Source organism: Lygodium microphyllum, chromosome 5 (genome assembly GCF_053477565.2).
Source record: "Lygodium microphyllum isolate KBCC chromosome 5, Lygodium_microphyllum_v1.1.10, whole genome shotgun sequence".
NCBI lineage: Eukaryota > Viridiplantae > Streptophyta > Polypodiopsida > Schizaeales > Lygodiaceae > Lygodium > Lygodium microphyllum.
Window position 1 is genome coordinate 106,837,567 of NC_141139.1, and position 18,811 is coordinate 106,856,377.

At 44.1% G+C, this 18,811-nt stretch overlaps 1 protein-coding gene and 1 pseudogene across 3 annotated transcripts in view; both read left to right on the forward strand.

Moving 5' to 3' along the window:
• The first annotated feature begins 3,510 nt into the window (after nucleotides 1-3,510).
• The window catches only part of FIO1 (methyltransferase), a 37,808-nt gene continuing 22,507 nt past the window's right edge, over nucleotides 3,511-18,811 (forward strand). For 2 of the 3 annotated variants that reach the window (XR_015690922.1, XM_087678282.1), the window contains exons 1-2: nucleotides 3,511-3,918; nucleotides 4,354-4,559. Coding sequence is in view for 2 of the 3 variants with exons in the window: in XM_087678282.1 (XP_087534408.1) it covers nucleotides 3,650-3,918; nucleotides 4,354-4,559 (475 nt within the window). In the remaining variant the exon portion in view is untranslated. Of the gene's footprint in view, nucleotides 3,919-4,072; nucleotides 4,230-4,353; nucleotides 4,560-18,811 lie in introns of those variants that run through there. The other variant, XM_087678283.1, reaches the window with a different exon arrangement.
• On the forward strand, nucleotides 6,926-15,521 carry LOC148036256 (uncharacterized; annotated as a pseudogene).

Below are 18,811 nucleotides of genomic sequence, written 5' to 3' on the forward strand. Positions count from 1 at the left end.
ACTCAAGATGAGTTGGATGAGCTTTGTAAATCCAGTCTTATGTTATTATTGTCAAAACATGTTTATTTCAATGTGGTGGCACCTGAGGATAATGGTTGGTAGTTATGGGAAAAGATATGTGATCTTTATGAACAAAGTCCTACTTTACAGATATATTGGTTGAAACAGCTCATGGACCTTTGTATGAAGGAAGAGACTAGTGTGTCCATGCATTTGAACAAGTTTCATTTTATTTTCAACCAATTGACTTTGCAAGGCATTGATCTCTTTCCCTTGTTCTTGCTTGTGATACTTCTTGAGTCATGGGATGTGTGCTAATATAACTAAGGATGGTTTGAAACTTTAGGTTGTTGAGGGTGCCTTACTTGCAAAGGAGATAAACATAAGAAGTATGGATATATCCCATGCTTCTTATGGATTGATTGTTCGGGGCAAACATGATGGTAAGAGTGGTAATGACTGTCATGATAGAGACTCACAAAGGCCTCAATCTCGTGGGCAGTCTCACAATAAGTCCCAGGGTTGTAAGGCCTGTCTTACATGTCATTACTATGAGAAGCAAGGTCATATTTAGCCACAATGTCATAAGATGCACAATGATAAGCACAAAGAGAAAGGGATACATGATAAGTACATCTTGCTAGCTTCTTCTCTTGATGCTAGTCAATTGACTGATGCCTCGTCCACTTTTTCTTAGTGTTGGCTGCTTGATTTAGGGGCTTCTTGCCATGTTACCCCACATAGGGATTGGTTTCATTCCATCAAAACATGATAGGTTCTATTAAATTGAGAAATGACTTGGCATTGGATATCATTGGCATTGGGGATGTACGGCTATAATTTGCTTCAAGCAGAACTTTTGTTTTGCATTATGTATGCCATGTTTTGACTTTGACCAAAAGCCTTCTATCTATTGGACATCCTGGGATGTAGGCTATTATGTATCTTTTGGTGATTTCTCATGGAAGATTACTGTGGAAATCTTTTTTTTGCTTGAGGTGCCAAGGTTGATAGCCTCTATCCTTTATTTCTATGTGGATAGCCTCTATCCTTCATGGAAGATTACTGTGGAAATCTTTTCTTTGCTTGAGGTGCCAAGGTTGATAGCCTCTATCCTTTATTTTTATGTGGATTCTTGGACAATTTGTTGGTTGGGGAGTTGACATACCACACATATCTTTATGGTATCATCACCTTGGACACAAAGGAAATGAAAATGCTTACTCTTTTGTAGTATCTTCCGTCTCCTGATGATAAATATTTTGATTATTGTGATCATTGTCTTTATGGTAGGTAGACACACAATTCTCATAAGAAGTCTGGCATTACATGCATGGGTGAGTCTCTGGCTCTTGTTCATTCTCGTGTATATGGTCCTATGCCTTTCCAGTTATCACTAGGAGGTGTGAAGTATTTTGTGACTTTCATTGATGATTATTTGCATGAGGTCTAGTCACATCTTATTAATAAGTAGAAATCAGAAGTCTTATCAACCTTTGAGCATTGATTTGCTCTTGTTAAGAATGAGTCTAGGTAGAGGCTGAAATGCCTAAGGTCTTATAATGGGGCGAAATATGTTTCCAAGGCATTTGAGCAATTTCGTGATAAGAGGGGTATTAAGTGTTAGTTGGCTGCTTCCTACACCAAGCCTTAGAATGGTGTTGCAAAACGCATGAATGGGACGATTTAGAATAAAGTCAGTAGTATACTTAGTTAGGTAGGTTTATCATAGCATTTTTGGGCTAAGGCAGTTACTAGTACCATACATTTGATAAGGAGATCCCCATCCACTACTATTGGATGTCAAGTTGCAAATGAGGTAGGGTTTGAAAAAACTTCCTTATATACATATTAGAGTCTTTAGATATGAGCCTTTTTGCCATGTTTCCAAGGACAAACACAATAAGCTAGATTCTAAATCAGTGAAATGAATCTTTCTTGGTTATGGGAATATAGATGAGATGGGATATCACCTATGGGATTTGTAGGTCCAGAAGGTCATCCGTAGCCATGATGTTGTTTTCCATAAGGAGAAGACGCATAAGCAACCTGAGCAAATAGTTGAGATACATAGGGTGATCTTTCCTGAGGAGCCTCTTATTACTATATAGCCAGCTAGACATTCTACAGCTAATGCTCTAGTGAGCCATGATCATGATGTTAGATAAGATGTACATGTCCCACAACCTATTTTGCAGCAATCTACTAGAGATAGACATCAGCCTGTGGTTTGCACCCTACACGAAGTATATTATGATGAAAGATTTTGGTGAGCCTCTTACTTATGAGGAGGCCATGCATAGAGGTGATAGTCACTCTTAGGAGAGGGCCATGTAGTTAAAGCATGACTCATTGTAAAAAAATCATACATGGGATTTGGTTCCTTTGCCCAATGGAAAACATGCATTGCCTTGCAAGTGGGTTTACAAGTTGGGTTGTTGCCATTTGCTTACAACAATGATTTAATCCTAGCTCATCATAATTCTCATTTGTGTTTTAGAATTTAGTGCAAGGGACTAGGGAGCTAGCACAACATCTAGGATTAGAGCTCTTGTTCCCTCCTCCCTTTAGAATAGACTATAGTGTTGTTTGAGCTACATAGAAAATAAACTATTTGGTTGCAAGAAGTGCTATATAGAATTAAAGAGGGTTGGCCTACCTGCCCTTGCATGAATAGCCATGCTCTTTTCAACTACTTGGCTAAGTCACATGATAAATCACTCCTAGCTGCAAGAGGAAGGTTTGATTTTAGAGAGCCTGATGCTTGGTGGGGTTGACATGGATCATGGAGTCTTGGAGGAAAGAGGATCCAAGAGGTGGGTTTAGGACATGGAAGAAACACCTTAAGAAGGCATGGAGGGCAACCCTATCACTCAAAATTAATGTATTGCTTTGGTTGATAGTAGCCAACAAGTTGGTGATTAGGGAGATGATTGTTAAGTTCCAACAGATATCCCCTCTATGTGTTTTTTTACAAGAGAAAGGATGAGATAGTTAAGCATGTCTTATAGGAACGTCAGCAAACTTGGGCTTTGTGGAAAAAACTCAAGGTAGTCATGAAATGGATAAATCTGCATCATGTAGTAGGGTGGAAGCAGATGGTGGAAATAGTTCTTACTTGGAGATTGTGGCAACTTAAACGAAGTCTTCGAGAAGGTGTGGAATGTCTTTAGAGGGATCGCTATGTTGAGTCTATGGTGTCTCAAGAACAATATTGCTTTTGGCAGTCATAAAATGATGCATGTATCCCTATTCCGCCTTTGTAATTAGCATTTTTGTGAATGTTACCTGTATGTCAAAGAAGATGTCTACCATTGATGATGCTCTGCTAAGCCCTTTAAAGGGCTGAAATTTTAAAGTCCCCACCATATTTGATATGGGAAAATGTAAATATTTCACCTTCTTATATATCATTACGCTGGCACTAAGAAAAAAAGGTTAGGGGAAAAGACAAAAGGGTGCAAAAAAATTGCACGGGAGGTGACACTCGGTTAATCCCATATGTATTCTTTTAGAAAGTGGGTTTTTCGTCGAGAATAGCAGCCTTCGAGAGTTACGCTAACCGCAGTATCGTGCGACCACGACCACCTCGTGCGACCCAGCTCTTCAGACTAAAGCGTACGGCTTGTCAGAATACACAGAGACAGGTATGGTCTTCATGGCTCCTCATGGCGAACCGAGATCCATGGCTATTGAAAGGGCTTCGTCGAAGAAGAGAAAAAGAGACAGGGCTATGCACCCGCAGAACAAGTACGCCGAGAGACCTCCGGATTTCGCTCTCCTGGCGTCAACTTATCCCAGCTTTAAAGACTACGTGTCGTACACACAGAACGGGAAAGCAAGGATCGATTGGACCGACTTCAACGCCACTCGAGAACTGACTAGAGTTCTTCTGAAGCACGACTATGGCATAGACTGGTAATGCTTCACTGCCATTGCACCTACGTAAGCTCTTCTACACTTAAATTCAACGTATAAAGAGATTCGATGCGTGTAACAGGAAGAGATTAACGTTAAGCTGTTGTTTTCTTATCTGCCTCGCTCTTGGTTTCTTCTTCTTTTGCAAGAGAGGAAAATGATCATGTCTGTTTGCATGAGATGCTGCTTGGCATAAGTTTGGTACTGATTGACATGCCATGGCATCTCTTATACCTTTGTTTGGAGAAGAGAAGAGCTTATTAACAAGATATCTTGCTCTCTCGCCTTTTATATTCTCTTGAAGTTTTCATGTAAGAGGTCTTGCTCTTTCCTCATACTTAGTTTGAGATTCTCTGTAGAAATAAGATGTGTTCATATAAATATGCTGCTGTAAGTACCTGTCATACAGCTGAAGCCCTTGTTTATTTTTTGCAGGTGGATACCAGATGGACATCTCTGCCCAACTGTTCCCAATAGAGCTAATTACATTCACTGGATAGAAGATCTTCTGATGGACTTTCCGGCTTCTTGGCATAGCACAAATGATGACGTTATTTGGGGACTTGATATTGGAACAGGGGCGAGTTGTATATATCCTCTTCTTGGTGCTGCCTTACATGGTTGGAACTTTATTGGCACAGGTCAGCATGCCTTTGCGACTATTCACAAATATCATGTTTGAATATTTAACATTTCAGTTTGAGAGGAGTCCGTGTATAAGAAAACCAGCAAGTTTGCTAGATTGTGCACCATATATCTATTTAGATATCTTGGTGTTAGCACCATCAAGTACTATTATCTGAGCTTGCTAAGTATATATCAAAGTAATAGTCTACAAGAGGCAACTATGGGCCATCCTTCAAGAAATGCTAAGAACCTTGACAGTTAAAATTGGAGAACAAACAATCTAGTGTCATGTATATTCCGAGAGAATCGTGTGCCTTATGAAATGTGAATACACAAATTTGTACATAAAATTCTTTGCATTATGTTTTATCAGAAAAGAAAGTTGCAAATTTCTCTCCGAGTAAAATCTTGTGTTGTATTGATTGTGGAAAAAAATTTTGACAATATTTTGTAATATGTATTGTGATCAAATGAGATAGACCGATGACAAGAAAATGATAGTCTTGTGTACCCTAGTGCAAGTTAGATTTTTGACTTGTTAGATGTAAGCAACTTTGCAAGTACTTTGATATCCAGTTTGCGTTCAATTTTTTGATGTGAGATGGACTGAGTGGTTGCAAATGGGAATTGAAGTTAGCTTTTTATTATCAATACTTCTTCATCAACTACAAGACAGAAACACAAGGATGGTATAGAGTGTTTGGAAGGATGTTAAGCACATTGATGCAACCATTCTTCTCAACTTGAATTTATTGAGGTTTGTGAGTTCTTTGGAGTCATGCATTGGTTGCCTACTTGCCTGCTACTTGATGAACCTGCCCGCCTGCCTGAAACACTGCCTGCCTGCTTGCCCGCGCTACCTGGATTTGTCACAAGACTGTGGCAACTATTACCTTTTTGTTGATTTCCTTATTACATATTTTATTTGGTTTTTCTTTTTGGAAGGATCCCTCTTGAAATCTAAACGCCTGAGTTGCATGGCCAGTATGTGAAACGGACAGGAATGTCCAGTGAGTCAAGACTGGACAGTTAAGGTCCAGTACAAGTCTGGAAGAGACCGATGGCACTGTAGATTGACAAGCCTGGAAGAGACTTGTGAAAGTGTATATGGACAAGTGTGCTAAAGAACTAGCCTGGAAGAGACTAGTTTAAGGTGAAGATGGACAAATCTCTAAGAGATTAGTTCATATGGGGTCATCAGTGGAAATTCACTTTCAGTTGAGCTACATTACAAATTTGGATGTAGCCATAGTCTGCAAAGACGGTCAGAAGACTAGTGGGATGCAATGGAAGCAACTCCTAAAATTTAGGGAGTTACTATTTTTGGACCCCAGAATCTGTTCGCGTCATTATCTTCGTTTTTGCACGAGGATCAATCCTCTGGTTTGTGCTGAGGTCAAATTCTGCACCGAGCATGGAGAATTTTAGACCGGAAGGCTGGAACGGGAAATATCTTCCAGTGCTGCCATTTGGCACAAATTGGTGCACTTACCTCTTTAAAGAGGGCTGGCGTGCAGTTTTTGGGTTGAAAGGGGGCTCATTTGTGAAAGAAGAGGGATAGCTGCAGATGGAGAGCTCTTGAGAGCTTGCCTACCTTGTCCATGATGCACAGAGGCTTGAGTTTGCTCTCTACTCTCTCTCTTTTTCTCCATGATAGTTATGGATATGCCTTAGTTGAGGGCTTTTATACTGATTCATTGTACAGTTGTGTGGGAATATGCTGTTTTTGCATGAGGCAAGAGCCTCCTTTCTCGAGGAACAGGAGCAATTGTTTGCTGTTCCCAAGCAAGAATAGGTGAGGGTGGTAATCTCACCAAGCAGGTGTCTGAAACAACACTAAATCAGTACAGATTTTGGACTGTTCAGACGTTATTTCAGAGCCTAGTTGATGTCAGAATCAAGGGGCACTTGGCACAGATGATGCAGATCAGTACAGGGAACAATATGAGCTGAAAATAGGTTTCAGAACAGGTCTGAACCAGTAATTACAGTGGGCTGAACAGTATGAGTTGAAAACAGGTTTCAGAACAGGTCTGAACCAGTAATTACAGCAGGCTGAAATGGTCAATTCTGCACTCCAGCCAGAAGTTTCAGTTTTGGGGCAGAGTTTCCCCTCTTAATTAACTTGATTTGGGTTAGTAATTGTACTGTTATGTTGCCAAATTTCACCCAGAATAGGTGAAAGACAGCCCATTGTACTTTCTCTCTTTAAAAATAAAGAAATACCGCAAGGGGCGCCTGACTTAGGGGCCAACAGGGTGTCTGTGTGGCAACAGGAGCATTCTAGCTTCCTGTTTTTCTTTTTGATTCTGTGTCTTTAGGTTCAGGTAAAGTGGGCGACTGTGAATTGGGTGAAAGCATTTATATATTTTGGTTGTACACTACTGCTCTTCCCAGTGAACAGGCCGGTTATATGGTTCCATTGTTGGGATCGAATCACTTTTTCCCTAAAGAGTGAGCCAGGGTTTGTTTGGGTGTAAGACACAGAATTGTGCATTATGGCTGATAGAAAGGAAGACACCAGAGAGGAAGCGTCTTCATCATAGGAGATCCCTGTTGTTCATGAGGTGGGAGAGTTTTCTAGACCTCCACAGTTTGTTACTCCTCTTGTTATGGTTGAGCCACAAGTTCTTACGGCTTCTTCTATGGATGAAGACATTTTTAAGACTCAGTTAGTTGCTGCTGTGAGTATGTTTACTCAAGTGATGCAAAATCCAAGGTTTTTGGCATTTTTGCAACCCTCCCTTCCTTTACAGCAAGTTGGGCAATCTGCAAAGATTTTGGATCCAGTAGAGGTCCAGGATAAGGGTAAGCATGTTGCAGATTCAGTGGAAACACCAAGGCAGCTTGCGGAGTCAATGGAGACTCCAAGATTAGTTCCGACTGTCCAAGAACAGGTGGCGGAAACGCTAGTTACACAGGCATTGCCAGTTCAGCTTGCCACTTTACAGCAGCCAAATGTTGGTTTAAATGGACAGGGAAGCAATTTTCAGGCTTTACCACAGGTTTTCCCATCGACCTCTGTACATCCTGGGTACTTTGGAGGTGGATCTGTATTTCAGAGTATGGCTGGTTATGCGCCTGGAAACCAGATTTATGTACCAGGAACAGTGTTTGGGGGTACACAGGGTTTTATGCCAAACCCCATGTATGGTAATATAGGCATGTAGCCTGGATTTCAGGGAGTTCAGGGTAGTTTTGGCATGCCACAGGGCACTTTTGGTATGGCTGGTTATCAAAATCAGCAAGCAAGTATTGTGTCTACAAGCCCTGTAGTCAGTGGTCCGGCAACTTCCATGCCACCTGTTAGTGTTCCTATGTTACAGGCATATCCTACGGATCCTTTGATGGCTCATGAGAAGCCAAAGCCATACAAGGAAGGTGGTGCAGCCGTACAATTTGACATCTTTCGAGGATTTGAAGATAGGACTAAGGTTTTCTCTTTCTTACAGCAGTTTGATGCCGCATTTGCAGGAGGGAACTTTACAGAGCCTTCTAAGGTCCGGAAAGCTGCCACCTTTCTTAAAGATAATGCTAGTCAATGGTGGAGTACGCTGTTGATGCAAGGACAAGCTCCTGCCACTTGGACTTACTTTAAGCAAGTATCTTCTGCTTGGTTGACCAATGAATTTGAGATCAATGTTATGTCAGCTTGGCACAATTTGGATGCATCTAAATGCAAGGATCTGGAAGACTATAACAAGAAGTTTTGGGAGGCTTTACTTCCGGTCACTTCTTACAGGGTTGTGCCATTGACAGAGCAGATAGAGAAATATTGTTGTGGGCTGCCCAAGGAACTCCGGAATTATTGTACAAAGACAAAGGTCACCACTTTGACTCAGTTAATTGAGAATGCCACCACAGGAAATGCATTATTGTTGGGACAGTCAAGTGGTTTTGGGGGCAGCATTAAACAGGACAAAACCTGATAAATTTTCAGCAAAGAAGCCATTTGGTAAACAGGTTTATCAGATTTCTCAAAGCACAGGTAAACCTTGGCAGTTCAAGAAGAAGCCAGCCAAGTCCTTTGGACAGCAGTCAAAGGACCAGAAGAAAGCTTTTGTGCGCAAGTCTCTTGAAGAGAGAAAGGCTTTAATGGCTGAGAGGAAGTGCTTTATCTGTGAGCAGATTGGTCATATTGCGTCTAATTGTCCGGACAAGAATAAGAGACCAGCTGATGATGATAAAGAGGACAGGAAAGGAAAGAAGCCCAAACCTTCAGCAGGTTTAGTGCCAGATATGTTGGGAGACGAGCCACACTTAGATGCTAATGAGCTTTGCAGAGCTTGGGGTAAAGTTCAACATGTACTCATTTTCTTTGATCCTGGAGCTAAGGCAAACTTTATCTCACCAGAGTTGGCTTCTACTTGTTAGAGATCATAGCCTGACTGGAGGGCAGGCAGCTGCATAGTCGGACTGTGCAGTCGGACTGCCACGTGGCAGTCCGACTGCCTGCAGCCCAGTCGGCTGCATTTGATGCAGCCGACTTATTCAGGCTGCGCCCTATTTTTCTGGCGCCCCAGTTCGTGGCAGTTTTCGGCTATAAATACCCGACGTTTCCAGCAGTCTGGCCACTCTTCTCTGTCGCAGATTACAGATCGGTGCCGTGCAGATTTCTGTCTCTGTTCACAGATTTCAGACAGCAGACAGTGCAGACTGCAGCAGACTTCGAGGTGGACAGCAGGTCGCATCGTCGAGGTGGAGACACGCAGTCCAGCGCACTGTGCCCGTGTATATCTTTGTATTCAGCATTCTTTATACAGCAGATCTTCATTGTCCACTGTCTCTTTCTCTCCCTTCTCTCTGCGTTCTCTCTCTCTCAGTCTTACGCTTCCGCACCGCTGCACTCTGACATGGTATCAGAGCAGTGTTTGAGGGCTGACTGAGCACAGAATCAACCTCAAGAGGAGTTTCCATCGCGACACAAATTTGCGTTTTTTGCGTTTAAGGGCAGACAGGAGGGCTGCGCCTTGGAACAAGGCTGAAACGAGTGTGGGCGCACAGGAAAGGAGTATAGGTGGTGGATTTGCTGCTGTTTACTGCTGTTTGACGCGGAGAAAGTTTGAGTTTTCAACCTAAAAGTGCAGGTTTTGCTTTTTCATCGCCTCCGGCGGGTGAAGAAGCTTCGGGACGCGGAAGAGCCTTAGCAGGCTGAGTTTACCCAGTCAGAGGGGGCTGCTTTTGCGTCTGAGAAGGCATTGCAGGTGAAGATGTCTACAGAGATGGACTTGGAGTTCCAGGCGATTATGGACCGGAAGGTGCCTGTCCTATCGGCTCTTCCTACAGATCAGAAGCTCGATGGCGACAACTACCGCATTTGGCGCGTTATGATGTTGTTCATCCTTGAGTCCTATGATTTGGCGGAGTTGGTATAGGAAGATATTGACCGGCCTTCGGTAAGAGATGAGTCCAAACTCTCTTCCGATTCTCGTGCGGAGTTGGCCAGGGCCCAGTCTCATTGGGACAAACTGAATGCCAGGATTCGATCCTTTCTCTTTCTATCATGTACTACAGCCGTGACGCTCACATCGAGCACTTGACGGTGGCTCGTGAGATATGACTGGAGCTTGATCAAATGTACAATCGGATGACCCTGATGAAGAGGGTTTCTTTGGAGGTACAGATGCGGACCTTGTCTGTCAATAAGTCTTCTTCGCTACGGGAATACATTAACAAGCTAAGGCAGCTACAGATGCAGGTTCAGAATGCGGGGAAGCCGATTTCCTCCGAAGACATGGCGATCACACTATTGTCCCAGTTGCCGCCACGTTTCGGTACATTTTACTCTGCCCTTATTGCTTCGGGGCGAGAGTCTACTCTTCGGTGGGAAGAGTTGGTTCCTATGGTCTTGGACCAAGAGAAACAGTTAAAGGGACAGAATGCTTCCAAGACGGAGGCGTTGACAGGTCAAGCCTCTCAGAAGAAGGGGAAGGACCAAAAGAAGAAGAAGGGGGATAACAAGTCCAAGAAGGACAAGGAGAAGGACAAGGACAAAGACTCCACATGTCATATTTGTGAAAAGACTGGCCATTGGAAGAAGGATTGCCCTGACAAAGACACGAAGGACACCAAGAAGAAGGATACCAAGGATTCTGGAGCGGTGGCTGCACCCTCATCAGCTGCATTTCTACATCTAGTTGTCATTGAGGACGCTTCACCGAATGCTTCTGATGCTGCGATGACGGCTCCCCAAGCTCGAGAGTGGATTGTTGATAGTGGTGCCTCATGGCACATGACTCCTTCATTAGATGGTGTTGCCCAGCTGCGACCTTCGCGTGGGCAGGTTCTCATTGGAGACAGCTCTTCAGTTTCTATTGCAGGTCGGGGTAAGATGCAGCTTATTCCGGATGGACGAGGTGGCACCCATACCTCAGAGGTTTTGCATGTACCAGGATTAGGGTACCATCTCCTTTCAGTTCATAAGATTTGCTCCCTTGGTCTATTGGTGGAGTTTGACAGTTCTACTGTGCGAGTCCTTGATCGTGAATCGAGGAAGGTTCTATCATCTGGATATGAGGAGAACGGCATTTACAAACTGAAGTCTTCCACTGCCCTCTCTACTCTTCTTCTTACCTCACAGTCAGTCTGAATTATGGCATGCTCGGTTTGGTCACCTGAACTATGACTATCTTCGGAGGGCGTCACGTGGACAGCTTGTTCGAGGGTTGCCGGATATAGTGGTGAGCCAGCAGCCATGTGTCTCCTGCATACGGGGGAAGCAGCATAGGGATGCCATTCCCCACACAGCTTCGCGGCGGTCTACTTCACCGATGGAGCTAGTATCTACGGATCTATGCGGCCCTATGAGAAATGAGTCCCTGCGTGGGAGCTCGTACTTCATGCTGATCGTGGATGATTATAGCAGGATGACATGGGCCTACTTTTTGGCACTAAAGTCAGAAGCTTTCTCGCACTTCAAGGATTGGCTTCTCTTTGAGGAGAACCGATCAGGCCAGAAGTTGAAGACCTTGCGATCCGACAAGGGAGGTGAATTTGTGTCTAATGAATTTGCTCGGTTTTGTGCAGATAGAGGAATTCACCAGGAGTTTGCCAATACCAATACTCCTCAAGAAAATGGTATTCTAGAACGGAAGAACCGCAGTGTGATCGAGATGGTGCGCACCATGATGGAGCACCGACAGACCCCCCAGGTTCTGTGGGCCGAGGCTGTGGCTACTGCAGTCCACATTCTTAATCGATCCCCTACTTCGGCCGTGGAAGGGATGACTCCATTTGAGGCTTATTTTGGGACGAAGCCAGATGTTTCTTACTTTCGAGTCTTTGGGTGTGATGCCTATGTTCACATTCCCAAGGCTCACCGTGATAAATTTGAAGCGGCTTCCCGAAAACAGGTATTTGTTGGCTACAGCTCCCAGTCCCAAGGCTACCAATTGTATGATCCCGTCAAGCGGGATGTGTACACTAGCCGTGATGTGCGGTTTGTGGAGGTTCCGGCTTCTTCAACGGGTGATGAGCATCCCGTTCTTGGAGATCCAGGGGAGAGTTGGGCTCCTTCTACAGTTCCACTGGAGCCCGTGCCTTTTGATTATGATTCTGTTTCTGACACAGAGTCTATTGTTCCACCGGACTCTTCTACGGAGTTACCCCCGGTGGACATTCCAGAGTCTTCTGCTGATGGAGAACGACGAGGGGAGGTTCGGCCTCCTTCTCGCTGGGCCCGTGATACACTACGTGATTCAGGGATCGAGGGGGTTCCTGAGGAGTGGGGACCGCAGGATGGTCCGCGGCGGTCACGGAGGCACTAGGCGCATTCTTCGGAGCTTGTTTGCTCCAATTATTGTTTGATGTCCCGTGTTATGCAGGATCGAGAGCCCACCTCCGTGAAGGAGGCTTTACAGTCCGCCCCATGGAAGAAAGCTATGGAAGCTGAGTTGGAGGCTATTGAGAGGAATGGCACTTGGTCACTTGTGCCACGCCCCCCGAAGAAGAAGGTGATTGGATTCAAGTGGGTCTTCAAGACCAAATATCTCAGTGATGGTACTTTGGATAAGCACAAGGCTCGCCTTGTTGCTAAGGGTTTTGCCCAGCGCCCAGGGATTGACTGTCATGACACCTTTGCCCCCACAGCTCGTATGGCAACCATTAGAGCTGTTCTGGCTTTGGCTAGCCATAGGAGATGGCCTGTTTATCAGCTGGATGTGAAGTCGGCCTTCCTGAATGGTGATTTGAAGGAGGAGATCTACGTTGAGCAGCCTCCTGGCTTTGGTTCTTCAGATGGGAAAGTCTACAGGTTGAAGAAGGCCTTGTATGGCCTCAAGCAGGCCCCGCGAGCTTGGAACGAGAAGATTGATTCGTCCTCCAGTCTCAGTTGGGATATCGGCGGTCCAAGGCCGATCCACAGCTGTATGTTCACACTTTCGAGGATGGTTGTGTGTTGTTTGTATTATATGTTGATGATTTGATTGTCACAGGTGATGATGCACAGCAGGTCCAGGAGACAAAGGATCGGACGTTCGAGATGACGGATTTGGGGCTACTTCATTTCTTTTTAGGCCATGAGATTTATCAGTCTCAGAGGGGGATCTTTCTCTCCCAACAGAGATATGTACAGGAGCTCTTGGTGTCTTTTGAGATGGAAGATTGTCGGGCCCTCTCTACTCCTATGGATCCGAACTGGAAGGCCACTTCCCATTCAGCTTCTCCTTTGGCGGATGCGTCCCGCTATCGACAGTTGATAGGGTCCTTGATTTGGCTTCTCAACACCAGGGTTGATCTATGTTTTGCTGTTGGGCTCTTGGCAGGGTTCATGAGTGAACCTAAGACGGTGCATTGGCAGGCTGCTCAGAGGATACTTCGGTATCTGAGGGGGACGTCTGATTTGGGGATTCATTACCCCGCAGGGACAGATGGGTTAGATCTTGTACTTGCAGGTTGGAGTGACTCGGATTGGGCCGGTGATGTGGACCACAGGCGGTCTACAACAGGTTACTGCTTTACTTTGGGTGCAGGTGTTATTTCTTGGAGTAGCAAGAAGCAGCCCACAGTAGCCCTTTCGTCTACTGAGGCGGAGTATCGGGCCGCGTCTTCCACCACATGCGAGGTTGTGTGGCTTCGGAGATTGTTGGAGGAGCTTGGGTGCCCCCAGACTCGTCCTACATTGCTGCGATGTGACAATGAGAGTTGCATTGCTTTGGCACGGAACCCTGTTTTTCATGCCCGGACGAAGCATATTGAGATTCAGTACCACTTCATCCTAGAAAAGCTTCTGGATGAGACCATCACTGTGGAGTATTGCAAGACGGAGGACAATCTTGCGGATTTGTTTACGAAGGCGCTTCCTCAGGCTCTCCTTCGGCAACATTCCAGATCCCTCAGGCTTCTGCCCTGTCCAGGCTCTGAGAGGGGGTGTTAGAGATCATAGCTTGACTGGAGGGCAGGCAGCTGCACAGTCGGACTGCCACGTGGCAGTCCGACTGCCTGCAGCCCAGTCGGCTGCATTTAATGCAGCCGACTTATTCAGGCTGCGCCCTATTTTTCTGGCACCCCAGTTCGTGGCAGTTTTCGGCTATAAATACCCGACGTTTCCAGCAGTCTGGTCACTCTTCTCTGTCGCAGATTACAGACCGGTGCCGTGCAGATTTCTGTCTCTGTTCACAGATTTCAGACAGCAGACAGTGCAGACTGCAGCAGACTTCGAGGTGGACAGCAGGTCGCATCGTCGAGGTGGAGACACGCAGTCCAGTGCACTGCGCCCGTGCATATCTTTGTATTCAGCATTCTTTATACAGCAGATCTTCATTGTCCACTGTCTCTTTCTCTCCCTTCTCTCTGCGTTCTCTCTCTCTCAGTCTTACGCTTCCGCACCGCTACACTCTGACACTACTTTGGGCATCAGAGCAGATGAGATGGGCTACACAGCAGAGGCAAGGTTGGCATGTCTTGGCCACTCAAAGTCTGTGACACCCATTCTTGGAAAGCTGCGTCTTCATATATAGTCTTATGTTGATGCAGAAGAATTTTATATCATGCCACTTGAAGGCTGTGATGTCTTGTTGAGAATGCCATGGATGTTTAGAAAGCATGGTGTGTTGGATGCCTTTAACAAGACACTGACTTTGGAACATAGGGGAAAGACTCATGTGCTTGATGTGAAGCTTAAAGGAGAGTCTGTACCTGTTGTATCGGCTTCTGCCATTACATCTGTAATAAAGAATTATCTTTTTGCGTACTTGATTTTTGCACGTGATGTCAAGGATAATGATGAGTCAAATTTTTCTATGTTAAATAGAGACAGGTCTGCTTTCTTGTCTCAGTTCAGTGATTGTTTTTCTGACTCATTACCATCACAGTTGCCACCAGAGAGGTCTGAGGATCATGCTATAGATTTGGTGCCAGGCAGTAGCCCACCAAATAGACCTCTGTATAGGGTTGGTGCAGCCCAACAGAAAGAGATATTGAGCCAGGTGAATGAGCTGTTAGAAAAAGGGCTGATTCAGCCAAGTTCATCTCCCTTTCGCTCACCAGTGCTCTTAGTGCAGAAGAAGGATGGCTCTTGGCGCATGTGCATAGATTATCGTGCGTTGAACAAGAGTACCATCAAGAACAGGTTCCCCATTCCAAGAATTGACGACATCTTTGACCGTTTGGAAGGAGCGTCAATTTTCAGCATGATAGATTTGAAGAGTGGATACCATCAGATTAGGATTAAGCAAGAGGATGTGCATAAGACTGCATTTAGGACCATGTTTGGTCTCTATGAGTTCTTGGTAATGCCATTTGGACTTACTAATGCTCCTGCTACGTTTAATCGAATGATGGACAGGATTTTTCGTCCATACAGGCAGTTTGTTGGTACATTCTTTGATGACATGATTGTCTTTTCAAAGAATGAACAGGAGCATAGAGAACACTTGAAAGCAGTCTTTGATGAGCTTTGCAGTAATAGGTTGCTTATCAATGGCAAGAAGAGTGAGTTCTTCTTGGAAGAAATCCAGTTCCTAGGGCACATAGTGTGAAAGGATGGTGTCGGAATGGATCCTGCTAAGGTTAAGCAATTAGAACATGGCCAGATTTGAAGACTGTCCATGATGTTAGAAGCTTCTTGGGTTTGTGTTCTTATTATAGGAGGTTCATTCGCAATTTTGCAGAGATTGCTTCACCTTTACATGCTTTACAGAAGAAAGGAGTCTCTTTCCAGTGGACACAGAAGGAGATTTCAGCTTTTAATCTTCTTAAAGAAAAGATGACTTCTAGTCCAGTGATCATTCTGCCAGATCTTAGGAAGTCATTTGTTGTCCAGTGTGATGCCTGTGGCAATAGCATTGGTGCAGTGCTAATGCAAGATGGCCGGGTAGTGGCTTATGAAAGCAGAATCTTGCGAGGGCCAGAGAAGACTATGCAGGTCTATGAGAAATAATTGCTGGCTGTGATTCATGCGCTTTCTTGTTGGAAACACTACCTACTTGGGGTAGATTTTGTTGTCCAGACAGATCATCAAACATTGCGTTATTTCTTAACTCAGACTAAGTTGTCAGAAAAGCATATGCGTTGGGCAAACTTTTTGTCAATGTTCCATTTTCAGATTGTGCATGTGGAAGGCAAAAAGAACGTTGTGGCTGATGCTTTGTCAAGAAAGCCACAAATTTCAGTTGTGTCAATTCCTTATCATCATGAGCTTGATGATATGAAGGAACAGTATGCTGATGATGAAGATTTTGCAAGAATCTTTGATCAGCTTGTCAATGGACAACATCATGAGCATTATCTTCTCAAGGATGGTTTCATGTTGATGCATGGTAGACTATGTGTGACTATGCCATTGAGACGGAAAGTTATGACAGAGAGTCATTCTCCACCGTATGCAGGGCATCGTGGTATTGATGCAATAGTCAAAGCAGTAGAGACATTCTTTTATTGGCCTACTTTGAGAAGAGACGTGGATGCTTTTGTGCGGCAGTGTTTGATTTGCCAGAAGGTCAAGTTTGACAGGCAAAAAGCACCAAGGCTTTTACAGCCATTGCCTATTCCAGATAAACCATGGGAAAGCATAGCTATGGATTTTATCTTTGATCTTCCAAGGACACATACAAGAAATGATGGAATATGGACTATTATTTGCAGGTTTAGCAAACAGGCTCATTTCATTCATGTCAGGAAGAAGATAAAACCAGATCAGATGGCACGTTTGTTTATGTGCAATGTCTTTAAGTATCATGGTATGCCACAGTCTATTATCAGTGACCGTGATCCACGGATGATAAGTCTATTTTGGAGAGGCATATTTGAGAACATGGGCACAACGCTTAAGTTCTCATCGTTATTTCATCCACAGACTAATGGACAGTCAGAAGAGGCAAATTCTATTGTCTTGGATCTGCTTAAGTGCTATGTGTCAGAGCACAAGTCAAAGTGGGAGCAGTATTTGCCTTTGGTCGAGTATGCATACAATAATACGGTGCATTCGTCAACAGGCAAAGCCCCTTTTGAAATTGTTGAAGGTGGTAAAAAGGTTCCTCCCATTTTGCATACAAAGGATAAGATCTTTCAGGCAGATCAGTATGTGCAGAGTATGGGTGAAATATATCAGAAAGTTAAGCATGCCCTTGAAAGGACTCGGGCAAAGCAAAAGAAAGCTGTTGATCATCATCGTCGTGAATTGATATTTTCACTTGGTGATTGGGTACTGTTGCGGTTTGAAAAGGCACGCTTAAAGAAGCGGAAAGGCAAGGAAAGTATTTTCACTAAGCTTAGTATGCGATACTATGGGCCTTTTCAAGTAATAGAGAAGATTAGTGATGTCAGTTATAGGCTGAAATTGCTTGACAATTGGAAGATTCATAATGCTTTCCATGTAAGTCTTCTTAGACCTTATGTGGGTGATGTGCCAGAAGATATGCCAGTTGAGGAATAGCCCGAAGTTGAGGAACTTGATGAAATTCTTGTTCCAGAACAGGTATTGGCACACAAGGAAAGGAAAGTGAAAGGCAAGGTTGCTAGAAGGTATTTGGTTAAGTTCAAGAACTATCCAGCTATAGATGCTAAGTGGATGGACGAAGGTGAACTTGCAGAGTCACCTAATGTGTTGGAATTTTACCTTGAAGCATTTCGCTTGCAACCTACCTTGACCCCTTGTATCTCTAAGCTGAAATAGATTGTCAAAGTGACAATTGCTTAAGAAAGAAATTATGTACAGAAATAGATTTTGTACAGGTTAACACTTATTGTGTCCATATGGTTTTCTCAGTGCTAAAGAAGTAAGTATTGCTTGCAAGAATACAATTTTTACTTCTATTGAATGGAATACATGTTGTAACAATGGTTACTTGATCGGGCAAGTTTTTTGTGAATTGACTCGGTGGGGATATCATTTTGATGTACCGGCCACTAGATCTCTAGTTAGGGTGATGTGGAGTCATCAAATGAGAATCTGCCACTATGGAGATATCATTGTGGTGTACCGGCCACTATATCTGGAAACAGTGATGTGGAGTCACATGATGATAGTCTGCCATGTTTCACAGTTAGAACATACATGTGTTAACAGTGTGTTTAGTACACAATGTTGACTGATAGCATGTATGTGTTGTACATGTGTTGCCAAGTGTAAGTTCACTGGGTTAGCTGGAAGCTTGTATGACATTCATGCAAACGAGGACGTTTGCGATTTCGAGAGGGAGGTATGTCACAAGACTGTGGCAACTATTACCTTTTTGTTGATTTCTTTATTACATATTTTATTTAGTTTTTCTTTTTGGAAGGATCCCTCTTGAAATCTAAACGCCTGAGTTGCATGGCCAGTATGTGAAAGGGACAGTAATGTCCAGTGAGTCAAGACTGGACAGTTAAGGTCCAGTACAAGTCTGGAAGAGACTGATGGCCCTGTAGATTGACAAGCTTGGAAGAGACTTGTGAAAGTGTATATGGACAAGTGTGCTGAAGAACTAGCCTGGAAGAGACTAGTTCAAGGTGAAGATGGACAAATCTCTAAGAGATTAGTCTATGTGGGGTCATCAGTGGAAATTCACTTTCAGTTGAGCTACATTACAAATTTGGATGTAGCCATAGTCTGCAAAGACGGTCAGAAGACTAGTGGGATGCAATGGAAGCAACTCCTAAAATTTAGGGAGTTACTATTTTTGGACCCCAGAATCTGTTCGCGTCATTATCTTTGTTTTTGCACGAGGATCAATCTCTGGTTTGTGCCGAGGTCAAATTCTGCACCGAGCATGGAGAATTTTAGACCGGAAGGCTGGAACGGGAAATATCTTCCAGTGCTGCCATTTGGCACAAATTGGTGCACTTACCT